This window comes from Marmota marmota, unplaced genomic scaffold, assembly GCF_001458135.2.
Source record: "Marmota marmota marmota unplaced genomic scaffold, marMar, whole genome shotgun sequence".
NCBI classification, from domain to species: domain Eukaryota; kingdom Metazoa; phylum Chordata; class Mammalia; order Rodentia; family Sciuridae; genus Marmota; species Marmota marmota.
Genome location: NW_026000108.1, coordinates 16,477,689 through 16,495,376, shown reverse-complemented (window position 1 = coordinate 16,495,376; position 17,688 = coordinate 16,477,689). Strand labels below are relative to the sequence as shown.

General features: G+C 38.9%; 1 protein-coding gene across 2 annotated transcripts in view; it reads left to right on the top strand.

Annotated features, from left to right (window-relative positions):
• The window catches only part of Adgra3 (adhesion G protein-coupled receptor A3), a 105,268-nt gene that overhangs the window by 64,336 nt on the left and 23,244 nt on the right, over window positions 1–17,688 (top strand). Inside the window, exons 11-14 of one of the 2 annotated variants that reach the window (XM_015481999.2) lie at window positions 5,837–5,998; window positions 8,794–8,997; window positions 16,763–16,976; window positions 17,187–17,395. In XM_015481999.2, coding sequence (XP_015337485.1) covers window positions 5,837–5,998; window positions 8,794–8,997; window positions 16,763–16,976; window positions 17,187–17,395 — 789 coding nt within the window. The remainder of the gene's footprint in view (window positions 1–5,836; window positions 5,999–8,793; window positions 8,998–16,762; window positions 16,977–17,186; window positions 17,396–17,688) is intronic. The other variant, XM_048784274.1, reaches the window with a different exon arrangement.

Sequence of the window (17,688 nt, the reverse complement as noted above, 5' to 3'; positions counted from 1 at the left end):
AGACAGTTTTGTGGGTTAACTAACCGTGGGCCCTTCCTTATTTTTAAAATGGAAATGCTGCCCTGTTTAACTTGCAGAGTTCTTATGAACAAATGAGAAAATCCAGGTAAAACTTTTTTTTTTTTTCAAAATAGTTGCAAAAATTGGGTCTTTTTTTTTTAGGGTATGAGATTAATCTTCTTAAGATCTTACAAAATCTTGAGTACTTTATTTAGTTATCTTAAAGTTTAGTTTGAAGGAGATTGCTATCATTTCATGGTATAAAGTTAATGATTATCTTTGAAAACAAGTAACAGGAACTTACCAAACATAAATAAGAGAAAGAGAAGGAAAATATTCAAGACTGAGTCACTGAGTTGTGGGCATATAAATGTAATATTACCTGTGATGTGGTGACTGATTTCCTATACAGTTCTTTGGAACCTTAAACTGTAGGCTGTAGCTTTCACTGTTTATTAGTGTAGTAAAAAGAAATTATGAGGTTTAAGAACTTCATTTTAAGTTAATTAACAGCATAAAATTATGCTAGGATATCCTAAAATGCACGTGTCTTAGAGGGACAAAAAAATTAATTGATTTTTGTATTATATCCCAAAAGTTAATTCTGCTGTGGATAATTTGTTAAGTAAAGTATAGCGAGGTAATTGCTTTTTAAATTGTGATCGAGTCTAACCAACACAGACTAGTACTCTTTTGTCTTAGGAATAGGTACTAAAAGCTATCAAACTGACGTATTAAGTTATTTTCTAAAAACAGCTAAAGATTGTCAGACAAAGTAAGTGTCTATTCCATATTCATTAGAGGTATTTTTCTTATGAAACTAGTATATATCCATTTCAGAAGATGATAAAGTGCATGAAGTGTAGATTTGGTTTATATTGCTTTATTGAGCTCTAGTTTTAAATATGCAAGTGAGACACATACCTTAGGCTAGTTTACTAAGTTCATTTAGTTGAATTTTATGAATATATTCTTAAAAAAGTATATTTCTTTTATTTATTCATTTTTAAATATTCATTTCCTTGTTGACATTTATGATGATCCTTTATTTTTAATATTTCTTTATTTTTTTCTTGATCTTACTTGGTAGACTTTTCTGTATGATTAATCTTTTCAAAGACCCGGGTCTGGCTCTGTGATTGAGCTCAGGTCAGAATCAGTGGCAGGGTTTGTTAAACAGAGACTGCTGCTGTGAGCAGACCCCTCCCCGCCGTTCCCAGGTGCTGACACGGTAACTCTGGGGCTGGTTCTGAGAATGTGACTTGCAGAAGGTCAGCTCAGGTAATGCTGGGCAGTGTGTCCTTGGCATAGGCTTTGAAAACCTCTGTACTGTCTTAATTTTCTATCCTTATATTGCTTTTAAAGATGTTTTTCCTTTGGGTTTAACTTTTTGAGAACTTTTTCTTTGGAAAAATGTGTCAGTTTTCAGCTTTTACCATCTCGATTCACCCGTCTTTCCCCCTTACCTTCCTTCCCTCTGCCCGCCCTTCCTTTTTCCTTCTTTCCTTAGCTCCTTTGCTTCATTCTTTTTTTCTTAGTGCTGGAGCATTTAAAAACAAATTCTGTACATCACATTTCATTCATAATTTTCTAAAGTAAAAGGAGCTTTAAAAATTGCTCTTCTGTCACCAGAATTAGCCCACGTCCCTAGTATCTGCAGATATATAGTCCATGTTCTATTTTCCTTGATTATGATTTCTTAAAGATGTGGATCTCCTGCCTAGTTACCTTGTAGAATTCATTCATACCATTTTGCAGTTGGTGAGCTGTTATTTTCTAGATGAACAGTTAGGTCATCAGCAAATAAATAATTGGTTCATCAGTTCTTATCTAAAAATGTACCCCTCTATTTTTATTTATTTATTTTTATGAAAATACGGGGCGCCTCCAGATCAGTATGGATTAAGAGGTGTTAATGGGAATGTTCTGACATCTCTCTTAAGTGTAATGTTTGCTTGTTTGACGATCATGAAGACCACTCCGTTAATAGCAGCCGTGATGGTGAAAATGCTGTGACGTCTTAGTCAAGTTTGGATGACAGGTTACTCCAACCTCTCGTCTCCATCCTCCGTATTAGCTTCCCTGAAACAGATGCCCAGCTACATATCTGTTTGTCATTCTTGTTTCTCTGGTTCTTAGAATTGACAGTGTCCCTCACCACTCTGCACTTGAAAATATAAATATGGGAAAGGGCCTAAGTCACTTGGCCTTTCTTAGAAACTGCCTGCTTTTCTTTATTTCTATTTCCACTAGGTTGTGTGAGAAGACATTTGTCTTCTGGGTTTCCTTTGTTTTAATTTAGCATGGAATAAGATGTGCTGAGCACTTCTTACAGGGAACCTGGTCTCCTTATTTTACACATGAGCAAACTGGGTCTCAGCGAGGCCAACTGATTTGCTCTGGAATATCTAACTTTGTAAGTGACAGCCTTAATCCAGGAACATTGAACTACAGGCCACAGGAGTATTCTGTCTTCAGTGTTAAACACCGTACGCCTACTACATTATAATTAAAGATCGAGTTTGTATATTATCTTGTCTGTTTATTAATGTAACGTATCAGACATTTATTGAATTTGCAGATGATTTTGACTTTAGAACATAGAATGATCTATCTCTTACAACTGTGGCTCTGGACACTTTCATTGTTATGCATGTGGCATTTTTATTTCTTCACATTTCATCTTTGATAAAGTGAGTTCCCATGTGTTTTCATTGGTCCTTACAGTTTAGTGTGACAGGTGCAGGAACAGGTGCCTGATTCCTTCCGACCCTTTGGAGTGACCTACAGGAAATGAGTCCAGGGACAAATACGATGCTTTGTATGGAATGCTGGTTGCACATTAAAACTGTCTCTGAGTGTCCGATTTCGGGCATACTTTTTCAATCCAGTGCATTGTTCCCTCTTGTGTCCCTTTTGGCCACTGTGTCGGATTCAGAGCCACTTCCCTAACCAGGCTACAGAAACATGTAGCATTCTGTGATCATCTGCTCTACAAATATTTTGGCAACAAATTCCTTTCTTTGGTTCTTAGCCATTTGGTATAAAAATGAGAAAAATGTCTTGTTCTTGGCTAGGGTCATCCTCTTACCTTCCTAGAGGTGCTCAGTTACATTCCTACATGGGTCTTATCTAGTGGAGCAGAGCAGAATTCTTTGGTCACATTATCATAATTTTTCTGGAAAGATGACACGTCTTCCAGGTTTTATGTTAGATCATTATACAGACCATATATTTTAATCTGCAAAAAAAAATGGTAAACAAATTTTAATTGTACTTATGCTGTGCAGGTATTTCATATAGTTAGTAGTACCTCAGAATAGAATCAGTATTTTATGTGCTTTATCTCTTAAGTTTTTGTAGCCAACAGGAATTTCATTTCTGATAGTCATAAAGCATATTTGACTACTTCATCTCTCTTAGTTTTTTGATTTCCACATAGAAACTCGAGGTAACAATAAATCATAATAATGGACAAAAACTTAAGTCATTCCAGTTGTTCTGAATTCCCATTTAAAATTAGGACTTCTTAGTTAATCTCTGTATAGACAGCTGAGTGGTACATTCAGTAATGGACATATCAGGAGTCAGAACCTGTCTGTAACTTCCTGTGGAGTGGAATTCACCAGCCCTGTCATCAGAAGGAAAATGTCCTGGGATGATAATATTCCTGTGAATCATATAAAATGGAATGAATGGAATTCTGTAAAATGTGGTTGTTAGCCTCTTCTTCTTTGCCTTTCTTTTTTTTTTTTTCTCTCAAGACAGAGTCTTGCTCTGTTGCCTGGGCTAGTCTACAGCTTCTTTGCCCAAATGATCTGCTACCTTGACCTGTGTCCTGGGATTTGTGGGCAAGTGCCACCTTGCCTGGTGGGCTTTTTCTCTCTGCCATTTGATTGTGTTGATATCTTAGATTTGGGAGAAGTACCTGTGAGAATATGTGAGTCCATTAAAATAGGGGGGTTGGATTGTTTTGTTATTCTCCGTCATTGCCATGATCATTTTTAAAGAACGGGATTACTGGCTTGTTTTGTATTTTCTTCACTGGGCTCTAAGCTTGAAGACCGATCATGTGTGTTTCCTTCACTGCTGTATGTCTACTGCGCAGGGCTCACTTTGGCCCCTAACAAATGTTTACTTAATACACATTGTACATGAACAGAATAATGAACGTTGATAAGCATTGATTAATAAACATAGATAACTATTGGGCTCCATACCAATCCTACTAGTGAATAATGGTATAAGTAAGATAGTATGATGTCCTTTTTCCTAGATGTTTACATTGGAAACAAAACATGGAAATAATCATGGTCCATTGTGATCAGGACAGTACAGAGTCAGGATTTTTTCAGATCAGATTGAGGTTGGGGGCTGGGGCTTTAAGAGGGCAAAAAGCCGGTTTTGTTAGTTCTGGTTATATGTGAACACAGACTTGTGAAATATACTCCTTGTCACTTCTGGAGCCTGTCATCTTAAAAAAGAAGTCTATTTTAGCATTAAAATGCTTTAGTAAAATAACAGGCAGAGTCAACATTTTTGGAGTGCTTGTTGGGTGCCAGACATGGTCTCATGAGGCCTGCATTTATCATTGGAGTGTGGTCTGCACCTTGTTCAGAAGACAGGACCATTGCTATGCGTTTACTGAGCGGGAAGATGTGGGCAGGTGGCGGCGTCACCATTAAGGTGCTGGTCTCTCCTCTCTGCCCACTCCATGGTTCCAGGTTTTGGATCTGCCTGTCTTCTTTGTAAAGTGAACCATGGGGTTTTGACTGAACTTGTTCCAAAACCTCCTCTGCCCTCATAATTCTGTGCACTGGGAAGAGTGCTGGAAGCAGAACAGGAGTGAAAACCTTAGGTGGGATCTTCTTGGGAGGACCAGGAGACAACTGCTGAAGCAGCGGTAGCTTCCTGGCTTGCACTGGGGCCTCCACCTTTGATGCCTACTTCTGGGGGAGAGGGCCAGCCAGCCTGTAGATGTTTTTATTATCCTCTCTGCAACAGACTCCTTGTGAAGAATTTGCTCTGTATCAACCTCCCTCTTCAACAGTGTGTCCTGTTAGCTGGATCATTCAGTGCATTTCTCATGGGGAAGAGGGTTGTGCAGGGATACACAGGTGACAGTAGCAATACTGGCATTGCTTGATTAGATGTTTACATCTGCGAGGCCTGAAGTGAGCTAATGAGAAAAAAAAATCAGTCATACGAAACACGTTAAGCAAACCGTGGAGTAGTTCCTCTTAGGGTCCATTCATTTCAAGGTACTGGGTCTTGAAGCATTCACTGAGTCCCAAGGAAGGGAAGAATGATTTCATTCAGGGGGAGGAAACCACACACCAGAGTACAGATTGCACCGCAGGAATGGGAAACTCACGGTGCTTGGACGTGCCTGGAATTTTGAACATGATGAGATTAAACAAGAGGGGGGAAGTACAGATTTTTTTTTTTTAACTAATCATTGAGTTTTATTTGAGCTAATGCTTATACAAAAAGAAACGTTTATCATATAATGGTTTTGAGGTGAAGACTAGAGCTGTTTTTGTCCTGGGGTCCTGTGACGTCATCGTTTTGTTAATCTGCCAGGCAGTGGTCTCTTCACTAGTGAGGTAGTGACTACTTCAGTACCTGTTTTGAGCTAAATATTTTTAAATGACCATAGTTGAATGTGCTGTTCCTATCCAAAGCTGTTTTAATAAGAAACAAGAAAAGTGCCTGTTGGGTTTTCATGTAAAAAATTTAGATGGACATTCTTGTTGTCTCTGTAGGATTTTGATGCTATTAGACAGCTTGCCTCTGCTCCAAAGATCTTTCTTTCTTTTTCCTTCATGCTCACTAGCTAGGGGACGTGATGGTTGACATCGCAAGCAATATCATGTTGGCTGATGAGCGGGTCCTGTGGCTGGCGCAGAGGGAAGCGAGAGCCTGCAGTCGGATTGTTCAGTGTCTACAGCGCATCGCTACCTACCGGCTCGCCAGTGGGGCTCATGTTTATTCAACAGTGAGTGTGACAGTATCCTCGACAAAAAATTCACTGTAATGACTCTAACCCAAAAGACACAGGTCTCTTCCTTTACAGGGTGTGCAGTTTCTGTTACTGATAATTAGTATAGAATTTCCTTTTCTAAAATATTTTAAAAGCTAATTTTGCTTTTGAGTAATCAATTTCATTGGTGACTGGAGAGAACTCTGAAAATTTCTCATTTGAATGTTTAGCACCATGGAATCCACTGAAACTGTTTCTACAAGGAAAGTAAGAGCGCTGTTGTAGTGTTCTGTTGGCTCTTACCCACAGTCCACTGGAGCTAGGGAGCTAGCTAGTACTCTGTTCTGGGCCCTCAAGAGTGTTTTGAGAGAATGCCTGATTGCTTGCCCAGACACTGGTCTCAGAAGAGCACTGGACACCCTCCAACACTTGTGAAGCAATTGGCATGATAATCACCCAGTTAAATAGTACTGAATTTTATCTATGCTAACTTGAACTATTTCAACTTCCTCTGTTCACTGCTTACTTTTTGTTCTAAAACTGTGAGAAGTATGGTATGTTGTTCCTTTAGCAGTCTTATTCTGATGGTCCACGGTTTTCATTTTTTAACTCTTTGGGTGGGTTCGTGTAGTGTTGAATATTCTACCCTTACAGCAGAGATTTTATGCAATTTTAAAATTATCACTTTTTCATTGATTTCTGAGACCATTTTTTATTGTACTGTGTTTTATTGTAATTTTTGCTCCTTTAAGATGAGGATTACTCTCCTGAATAGTAAATAAAATAGAGGCCCAGCATGGCTACCATCCTCTCCCTCACAGATCCATGACCTTACTTGAAACCAGCTTCTCACCTTACGTTTTCCCCAGCCCATTAAACCCAGTTTGAATGCCATCCTTGGGCCTTCTTATCAGCGAAGAGAACCTACTTCCTTCTTCTGAACCTCACCAGTTCTGAGAAGTCCTGGGTGTAGTAAAGGTGATGGTGTGTATTTTTACCTGCCATTTCAACGTGTAAAATGAGTATAGGAGTGACACATCTTACATAGTAGCAGTCCCTTCTACTCCCTGGGGAAGTGTTCTGAGATCGAAGTGGGTGTTTGAAACCACAGATAGTACCAAATCCTATGTACGCTGTGTGTTTTCTTATACGTCCATACTTAGGATAAGGTTTAATTTGTAAACCAGGCATGGTAGCAGGTTAATAGTAAATAATAATAAAACAACAGTTGTAATAATATAGTCTGATAAAAGTTATTAAAATCTATGAATTATTTATTACTGGAAATTTCCATTTAATATTTTCCGTCTGACCACAGTTGACTACAGATAACTGAATGGGGGAAAATGGAACTATTTGGGGGGGGGGGCTGCTGTATTAAGAAAGGATATGGTGCCAGGGGGTCTTGGAGGACAGGTTTCTTTCTTTTAACTGAGGTTTCATGTGCTGATCATGGTTAGTGCTACTCATCAAAAACTCAGTTTTTTATGTGAGGCTTTGATCAATAAAAAATTGGAACACATGATTTGTTAACTAACAGTTTAATTAAGCTTTTCTGTGAGACAAAAGCTAATGCAAATTTTGTTTACTCTTGAAAAGTTTGAGAACCAATAATTATTTTCTGTCATATGTAGAAAATACCATCCTTTGGAGTCAGTACCATGTCCATGTATGCCACACTTGCCAAATTCCTTCGTCCTTCTCACATTTTAGAATTTGTATCTTCCTAATAGATTTTAAGCATCTCATACCAGAGTCTCATGTAAAAAAAAAAAAAAAAAACAAGAAAAACACTGTCCTCATATAGGACATGAGGTGCTGCTTTGTTCCTATGATAGAGGTTCACCTAACACTCTCTAGGAAATGGAGAGACACCACATTGCCCTTGGCATTGGCAGTAGGCCCTGTCACATTGCTGGATTTGAACGTGGGGCTCATCAGCCTGTTACTTCTGGAGCCCGTTCTGGTGTGCTTCTGACGAATGCGTGATGCTTGGGTTCTGGCAGCTGTGGTATCAGCAGGTCCTACATTTTGGCAGAGCCCCCAAGTTTAGCTTACTTTTGAGTCCCTTGAAAACTCTGGGGCAATTTTTCTAATCTGATCACTCTTAAATCTGTTTCTTTCCTACTCTTGGAACTAGCACCTCCCTTTCTTTTCTGAAGAAACAGCTTTGGAGTGAATCTCTGTAAACCTAATGCAAAGAGTTAACTTGCTCTCCCTGGAAAGGGAAAAGGTGAATATGGCCTGAGATCTTGAACTTTCAGGTGCTGATTTCAAACCCTACTAGTTGCCTTCCATTTCCTCCCATGAAATGGTCATTAATGGTTTACTGATTTCTCTAGTTGCTTTTTTTTTTTTTTTTTTAAATAGGACCTTCCATATTGACTGTGTAGCTTTTCTTCCTGCAAAGTGCTTTTCAAATTAATTCTATTCTTTTTAGATTAGTTTACCTTTCTGCAGTGCTGGGGATTGAACTCAGGACCTGTGCGCACTAGGCAAGTCCTCTTCTACTGAACACCCAGCCTGCAGACTATTTTTAATTGACTTCTCATTTATAGCTGATTTCCTGTACGGTGTAGCTTGTTTTACTTGTCATTGATCATCTTTCCATTTTAGGACTTTTTTGTTGTTGTTTTTGTTCCATCGCCTTTTAAAATTTTGTCCAGTTTTCTACATACTTTTTGTTTAATGAGAACTTGTGCTTTTTAGTTTGGCTTATACGTAGTGTTTTGTGTTTGAAAAGTCTTGGAAAGTGCTTTTCCTCCAGATTATAACTCTTTCATAACTCCTGTTTTGGTTGGTTTTTGAAGTATTCACCCAATATTGCTCTGGAGGCTTATGTCATCAAGGCCGCTGGCTTCACCGGGATGACCTGCACCGTGTTCCAGAAAGTGGCAGCTTCCGACCGCACAGGACTTTCTGATTATGGGAGGCGGGATCCAGATGGGAACCTAGACAAGCAGCTGAGCTTCAAGTGCAACGTTTCAAATACGTTTTCAAGTCTGGCACTAAAGGTAGGTTATATTCTCTAATTGCTATTCACATTAGTTTAGTACAAAAGTCTTTTGCTTTGTAAAATAACCTTATTAAAAGTGTTTTTCGCTATGTTCCTCATTATGGATCAGCATCCACTTATCAGAAATTTGGCCTTTGGTTTTTTGGGATTGGCTAACCTCACTTAGCATGATATTCTCCAACTCCATCTGTTTACCTGCAAATGCCATGATTTTATTCTCTTTTAAAGCTGAATAATATTCCATTGTATATGTATTTCTTTATCCATTCACCTACTGAAGGGCATCTAGGTTGTTTGCACAGTTTAGCTATTGTGAATTGAGCTGCTACAAACATTGATGTGGCTGTGTTACTATAGTATGCTGTTTTTAAGTCCTTTGGGTATAGACTGAAGAGTGGGATAGCTGGGTCAAATGGTGGTTCCATTCCAGGTTTTCTAAGGAATCTCCATACTGTTTTCCAGATTGGTTGCATCAATTTACAGTTCCACCAGCAATGAATATGAGTGTGCCTTTTCCCCCACATCCTTGCCAATATTTATTATTGTCTGTATTTTTGATAAAAGTGGTTTTTGGAGTGGGGGAGAAGTATGGGGATATTGTGGGTTTTTTTTAAAAAGGAAATTTGTACCATGAAGAGCCCCATAATGACTTTCCTGGACCTTAAGCATTTTCGTCTTGGACTCCCCTTTCTCTACACAAAAATAACAAAAGTTACATTTTATGACTATAGTACTATAAAAACAAATATATTAATATTATATATTAAAACAATTTCTTTTACCTAAAAGTGTTTTTGTTTTGATCCTCATATTAAGACACTAAAACATTTTTATGGGCCCCTACAAATATTGTGGGTCCTTACCATTGTGCCTAACAGGGAAGTCAGCCTTGAGGCCAGGCATTTAATCAGGCAAGGTGAATATCAAGATTTTTGGCAAAGAAGTGTGTGTGTGTGTGTGTGTATAATCTATATCTACATATATCTCAATATCTCATTTTTATTGATTTCTTTTTGAAATTGGGCATATAGGTGTGTTTCACTAAGCCACATTGAATTAAGTAGCTGGAGGCAGAAGTTCAGTTCCCTAATGGAGCAACATTTTCATTTAGCTTTGTATGGTCATGTGCTATTATATTCTCTGTGATTTTTAATTACTCAGAACTTCTTTTCTGGTTTGTTCCTGACTGGCATTATAAACAGTATTCTAGTCATTTTGTTTTGGGTACCAGGGATTGAACTCGGGGGCACTAGAGCACTGAGCCCCATCCCCAGCTGTATTTTGTATTATATTTAGAGCAGGGTCTCGTTGAGTTGCTTAGCCCTTCACTTTTGCTGAGGCTGGCTTTGAACTCATAATCCTTCTGCCTCAGCCTCCTGAGCCACTGGGATTACAGGCGTGCACCACTGCTCCCAGTTCTAGTCATTTTAATGGCTGTACAAAAATCAATCAAATATATTCTGGTATACTGTAGGTGCCTAGTAAGTGTGAATGGATGAATGCATAATCAGTGTATTCTGTCAAACTTTACCCTGGTGACTTCCATAAAGAGAGCTCATTTGCCAAATTTAGAAATATCACAACTCACCAAGATAACCTCAACAAGTCTGATAATATTATATTTCTTTGGTACCATATACTCAGGAAAATGGGCAAGCTTCTTCTGCTACTTTTGGCTCTGAGAATACTTGATGTACCCAGCCTTGCACTGTAGACCTGCTCAATTTTCTGTGTTGCAACATTTATTGGTAAAAATAAACCACAGAAGGCGTAGGAATAGCAACACACACAAGGGCATGTGTTTTTGAGGAGCCTTAAAAGTGATAAACCTTGTGTCGTAGATGATCACGGCTGGTAGAAAGGGATTAAAAATGATGAAACTGTACGTTTCGTCGGTTTCACGGCCTACACCTCTGTGTAAGGAGGGTTTCTGCCCTCTAAAGCAGAAAGCTTTAAATGAATACTCTCAGATTTTCCAATTTCGTGTTCTGTCCTTTTAAAGATCATCCTGTGACCAGAGCAAGAACACACTACATTATTATTCATGCTTCATAGATGGACATCATTACACTGAATGAAAAAGGAACATATCTTCCATGAAATAAAATTAGTTAACAGTTTTAACATCAGCAGCACCAAATGTACTTAAGCTTTAGCACTTTGACAGAGGACTTTCTTCACATTTTAAACTTTAATGCTAGAGCAGTTTTTATTCTTCCTGTGCATACTTTTTTTAATCCCTTGAATATACTAACTAGATAATTTGAACATCCAGCAATTGATTACATTACCCTTAAATGGATCATATGAAGTTAAACCCATAAAGAAGATATTTTTATTTTTTTATATATTTTTTAAGAGGATGTTTGAGTTGGCAGTAGATGTCTCAAGTGATTTGCCTCCTGCATGTTTTGACTCTGTGCTTCCCTGAAGGCTCCCTCGTAGCCAGATTTGGACTCCCATCCTCTGTAGATTCAAACTCATTGTAAGGTTAAAAATATCCCAAGTTGAACATGTATTGATGGCACCTGACCTCCCAGACACCATAGTTTAGCAACACAGAATGCTCGAGTCTCAGTTGTTTAGCCTTGTGAGCTCACGGCTGCCTGGGAGCTGTGGTTTGCTACTGCCCTGTGTTGTGAGAAAATATATCACTAACACATGTCACTAACCTGGAAAAAGCTCAAAAATCAAAGTGTGGTTCCTGCTGAATGTGTTTCTGTTTGTTGAAAAATTATACGTTGACCCATCCTAAGTCAAGTTCCACCTGTATTGCCCAAACTATCGTAAATTCCCTAACTATTGCAGATTCCTGTTTGGTTTTGGTACTATAGGCTATTCCATACAAATCCATGACTCGTGTAGGTTTGTCTACCTGGGGGTACTATTAATCAGCCAGCATGTGCCAATGTAACCCTGCCATTTGGTAAATAAAATACTGAAATACCATCTTACCATTTAGCAAATAGTGGGTGCTCCCATCCCCTGAGTGCCTCTTGGCCCTGTGGCCCTCTGTGAGGACCACCATGAGACCCTCCTTCCCACATCCTGCAGCTGGTACCTGCAGAGCAGAGGGCACCTAACAGTGTCCCCTTCCATGGAGCCTGTTCTGACAGTGCCTGTGCCATCTCAGGTTGTTGATATTTGTGAGCATTGTCTCCAGATCTGGCTGGAAGGGAAGTCAGCCTTAGTCAGCCCTTCATAACATCCGTCTCGGAGGTGTCTGCTGGGTGACTTTCTCACTCCACATTAGTGCTCTTGCTCATATCTCCTCCTGCCTGCTCTTCCCTCTGCCCAGTGACAGCAGACTTCTGTTTCCTTTCCCAACCGCCTATCCATGTTGGGTGCAGGCACCCCCTGATTTTTCTCCTGGAGTCCCCTGCTTCTCCCCTCCCTTCCTAGCTCCATGGTTATGTTTAAAGACCCTTCAGAAATGTCCCCTCCGTGAAGTCTGACACCCTCTGATCAGTCTTCTCCTGCCTCACCTGCGGGTCCTCTGTTTCTCCTCACTTTTCAGTAATGCTGCCCATCTCTGTCATCATGTGCCACTCATGGGTCACAGAGCTATGCTTGGGTCACTGGTGAACCCAGTGCCCCGCCTTGTGGTCTCCCATTGGAGGTGGAGTTGCCTGGTCCTTGACTCTTGCCAATAGCATCCGTCAAATCTATTCTGACTTTTTTCTTATCAAAATGATCCCTTTCACTGTTGATTCCATAATTCACATATGAGCCTAATAAACTCATGTCTTTCCAGTAAACTGCCAAGGGCTTTTTAGCAGTTAGCAAGTGTTTGAGCTCAGCTATAATCTAGCCAGCAGGCGCTGATTCTTCCTAATTTACTTGACCAGAATTGAGAAGTCAGTTTTTCTTTACACGTCCAAGAGCGCTCTCATCCTGGCCACGTCCTGTCCTGTGAGTTTTAAGAGCAGTCATTCTGGGTCTTCATGCTGTTTTCACGCCTTCTTTCTCTTCCCTAGGCAGAGCTAATCATTGCCTGTGAATCCCCTGGGGGCTTTGCTCATTCTCCAGAGTAGGTCTAAGGCAGCATAATGATTGATAGTGAAGCCTACGACATGGCAACTAAGAGTGTGGTCTCTCCAGGCCCCCCGTCCCCCCCCCCCCCTTAACAGCTGTGCGAACTTGGGAAAAGTATCTTAACCTTTCTGAATGTCAGTTCTTTATCTGTTTCATGGGGGATTATGTAATGGTACTTAAGGAGTTACTGAAAAGATTAATGAGGTAAATGTGCAGACATTCACAAGGGTACTTGGCACAGAATAATCACTCGATAAGTATTGGCTCATATTGTTTTGTACTTGTTGGTCATCTTTTTAGAATATGAATATTGGATGGCAAGGACCACAGCTTCTTTCATTGTATGTCTTTAGGTTCTGCACAGTGTCAGGCACAGAGTGGCTAAACATCTAACAGCTGCAGTTGAATACAATTAACAGTGGACTTAATTAACAAAGTCAGCTAAACTTTCTGAAGGCAAACATAATCCCTGTTAATCTATAGCAGTGAGGTAATTGAAAGGTGATAGGCGGCTAATACCTAGTAGCTACACACAAGAAAATGATTCAGATAGGTCATAATACCTATTGTTTGAAAGTGAGTAAGTAGAAAAAAAAAAAAACTTGGGTAAATTAGTATATTATTGTTTGGCATCTGATGGTTTTTGACCCATTTGACTTTAGTCATGGAATGCTATAGATTTTAATAAGATTTCTGAAAATTTTTATGAGATTTCTGCAAATTTTAAAGTATCGATTATGAAGTAGAGGAAATCCTGATTCTTTCTCAAGGAAAGATGGTAAAATCCAGCAGAGGGATTTCTGTGTTTGAGTTGTCATCCTTGATATCACTTATTTTCTTTTTAGCTTAATGTCATTGAAAATAGTAAACTGTACATGAGTTTAGCAAATAGGAAGAGCTCCGTGGTAACATTCATTTCATATGTGTTCCTATTTCATCAATTTTTAAAGTTAATACTAAACCAGATTGTAGAAGTTGGATCATGATGAAGGTCCACCTTATTGGCGAGTTGATCACTTCCAGGCATTTCCTCTCTCCACCTCTTCCACCCTGTCCAGGTTATGATGACAGGAATACCATCCGCCATTCCACAGCCTTGGTGCTGGTCAGAGTCAGGGTCCCCTTGGGCCTCACCACCATTTGTTAGATACTCAGCTGTGTTCAGCAGGTGAGACTCAGGTTAGCCCAAGTGGAGCTTCTACATGCTGTCCCTGGGGCACAGATCCCACCATCATGTTTCAGATCACAAGTTCTTCTCATGACACATGGTCTTTCAGTCATGTTTTATTTATTTATTAACTGTAGTTCCTGTGTTATACCTACCTCATTATTGTAATCCATACATTTAAGAAATAAATGTATACTTAGTTACATGAAATTAAACTTTGTGTTCTATGCCTTTAGGTCAAGAGACTTTTGTATAATCATAGTAACTATAACAAACTAAATAAGTGTTCTTTCTTTGATTAGATTTATAAGACTTTTTAAAAAGAAATGTGTCAGTTTTACATTCCTACCATAAAAATCTAAACATAATTGATAGAGGTGAGGTTCACTTTATCAAAAACCCATAGAGGCCCCTTTCTCCATTCCAGGGAACCTATGATTATTGTTTAGTAATATCTTTATTGGACTTGGAAAGAGATTTTAGAAAGCGTTTAAGTGTATAACATCCATGGATATGTAGCTATTAATATTTGTTTTGTTGTTGTTTGGGGTTGGGTTTGCAAGTTAAACTTGTGTAGAAGACCTTTCTTGTCTTATAGAAAGTATGCATGTTTTCCTTCTGTAGCTTTCTTTTAGAACCTGCTGGGTATTACTTTTTAAAAATAATTGTAATTTATCATTATTATTTCTTTCTCCAATAACTATGCTTTGTTTTCAAGTCATTTTGTGGTCTATTCTAAGAATTTATTACCAAGTAGAACTATTTTATGATTTAGAGTACTTAATTTTTAATGAATATGCATTATGTAACATTTTATTAGGATTTTGAACTTCTAATCTGTTTTTCTTCTTCATATGCCCATTATATACTTCAGAGAAATTTATATACTTTATAGAAATTTACTAGATTAGCAAATGAATTTATAATTAAACTTTCTTCCTCCATCAGGATGTATTTGTTAGAAGCCTCTGTGTTTTTTCTTAGGCAAAATATTTCTGGCAAATATTTTTCTTGCCATTTTAAATTTAAAAATCATATTTAAACTTATAAAACATATTCTCCAACAGACACAGACATCTGCTCATCTTGACGTTGTTGCAAAATAATTTTGTAGTCAATCATTTGCCTCAGTGGAATCCTTTTTGAAAGAACAAACCTGACTTTGTTCATGCCATAAACAGCTGTTTTTATCAGATACCAGTGCCAGGAAGCATTAATGTTGGGATCCAGAAATGAGCATTACTGTCCTCAGAAATCCTCCTAGATGGGCTCGTGCAGCAGAGAACGAGTTCGCACTGAATCTGCAGTACTTGGTTGTGACACGGATGTGCACAGAATGCTCCAAGTTCAGAGCAGGTGCGGCCAGCTATAAAAGCCGACTACTTCCTGCAAAGACGTGCTTCATCGTCCAAAGAAGCCCAGTGTGAAGGACCTCATGTAAAGTCCCGGGTAGATCCTGGCCGCCCATCTCCCTTAAGCAAGAATTAACCTTGCTAAAAATCAAACCAGATAAACTCAAGAGTTTGTCAGAACAGGAGAGCATTTCGTTCATTCAGGCCCAGTAGAGTCAGGGATCAGAGGGGAGCTCTGAATGGAGAAGTTTGTGGCTGGGTTATCAGTGTGCTGGAAGAGGCCTGAGCAGCAGGTCTGGGTCACATTGTTTGCCATACTTGGGATTTGGGAGCAGTGTATGGTGACTTTGCAGGCCAAGGTGCTGTTTAAACTGGAAATCCTGTTGGTGCTTTGAGCATTGGTTTGGAGGGAGGGCGATCAGTGGCCAAGAGAAAGACTTGGTAATAAATTTTTAAAATAGAGAATTTTTAAAAAGATAGTTAATTGCTAGCCTCTTTGGTGTCTGGGCTTTTTATATTGAATGCTGAATAGTTTAAAATCCCCAATAAAGAAATCAGAAAAACATTCCATAATCAGTCAGCATCTTCAGTTGTTTTTATCCGTTACTTTGTTTTTCCAAGTATGATCTTAGAGTCAAGAAAAGGGGTGCTGTAAGAAGAGTTTGCTGAATTTAAACTTATGTTTGTAAATGTCATTCTTTTGTTGTTTGAGTGTTTGAGTCTGTCATAAACCGCCTTAAGTTCCATAAGCCTAAATTAGCTACATTCACATTCAAGGTGCACAACCTTGTCCTTTGTTTTTACTGTACTTTGCCATACATGGCAAAATTGCCATGAGGAGTGGCTCTGAGGTCCTCGGTCTGTTTTAATGCTCTCTGCTTCAGCAATGTGTGCTCTTGTGGGAAAATTAACTTTGTAATTTGAAATGATTCCCTTGTTTACTTCGTAAACTCTTTGAAATAGAGTTTGCATTTCTCTGTGTTTTATGCTTTTTTGGTCTGGGCTGCCTTGGTTTGCTTAGCTTATCAGTTGTTGTAACTATGAGATTTTGGATATACAACTTTAAAAAAATTCAACATGTATTTAGAAGACTTTCATAACTATCTGACCTTTTCCTCTTTTCTGCTTATGAAGATGGAAACCTCACTTCTATTTTTTTTTTTTTTTTGGCTTTTGTTTATTTTTTCATGTATTTTTTTTTTCTTCAGAATACTATTGTGGAGGCTTCTATTCAGCTTCCTCCTTCCCTTTTCTCACCAAAGCAAAAAAGAGAGGTTAGATCACCCGATGACTCTCTCTACAAGCTTCAGCTCATTGCATTCCGTAATGGGAAGCTCTTTCCAGCCACTGGAAATTCGACCAACTTGGCTGACGATGGGAAGCGGCGCACAGTGGTCACCCCTGTGATTCTCACCAAGATAGGTTCGTATGTGGCATATGCTACCTTGTGCTCACTGGACAGTGTGGCTTTATTGTTCAGTGTTCGTAAAAACTGCTTATTTTTGTTCCTTCTCATTTTAATGAGTCACTAGCGAAAGAAAGATCTTGCAGAGTACCCATTAGTGTATACACTGACATTTAGTTCTTTATGAAGTTTGTTTCAAAAATATTGTTATTTCCCATTTTCTCCAGATGGTGTGAATGTAGATACCCACCACGTCCCTGTTAATGTGACACTGCGTCGCATCGCACATGGAACAGATGCCATTGCAGCCCAGTGGGATTTTGATTTGCTGAATGGACAAGGAGGCTGGAATTCAGATGGGTGCCGTATACTCTACTCAGATGAAAATATCACTACAATTCAGTGCTACTCCCTCAGTAACTACGCAGTTTTAATGGTATGGCAGTTGTTAACTTTATGCATAAATACTAAGTATTCTAATTTCTTCCTGCACATAATTAAGCCTAAACAAAGTTTTTTTTTTTAAATTTTTAACATAAATTGCTTTCTTTAATTATGTAAGGGGTGATGTTTGTTGTAATTCTCATTTTAAAGTGAAATGTAGTTACTGCCAAATGAAAGGTATGGGAATAGTCTTTGGAATTTCCAGTGAACTTCGTGAGTTCAGCTAGACTTTGACCTTCTCAAAACCCAGAGAGATCCTGGGTGTAGGCAGTCCAGCTCTGTCAA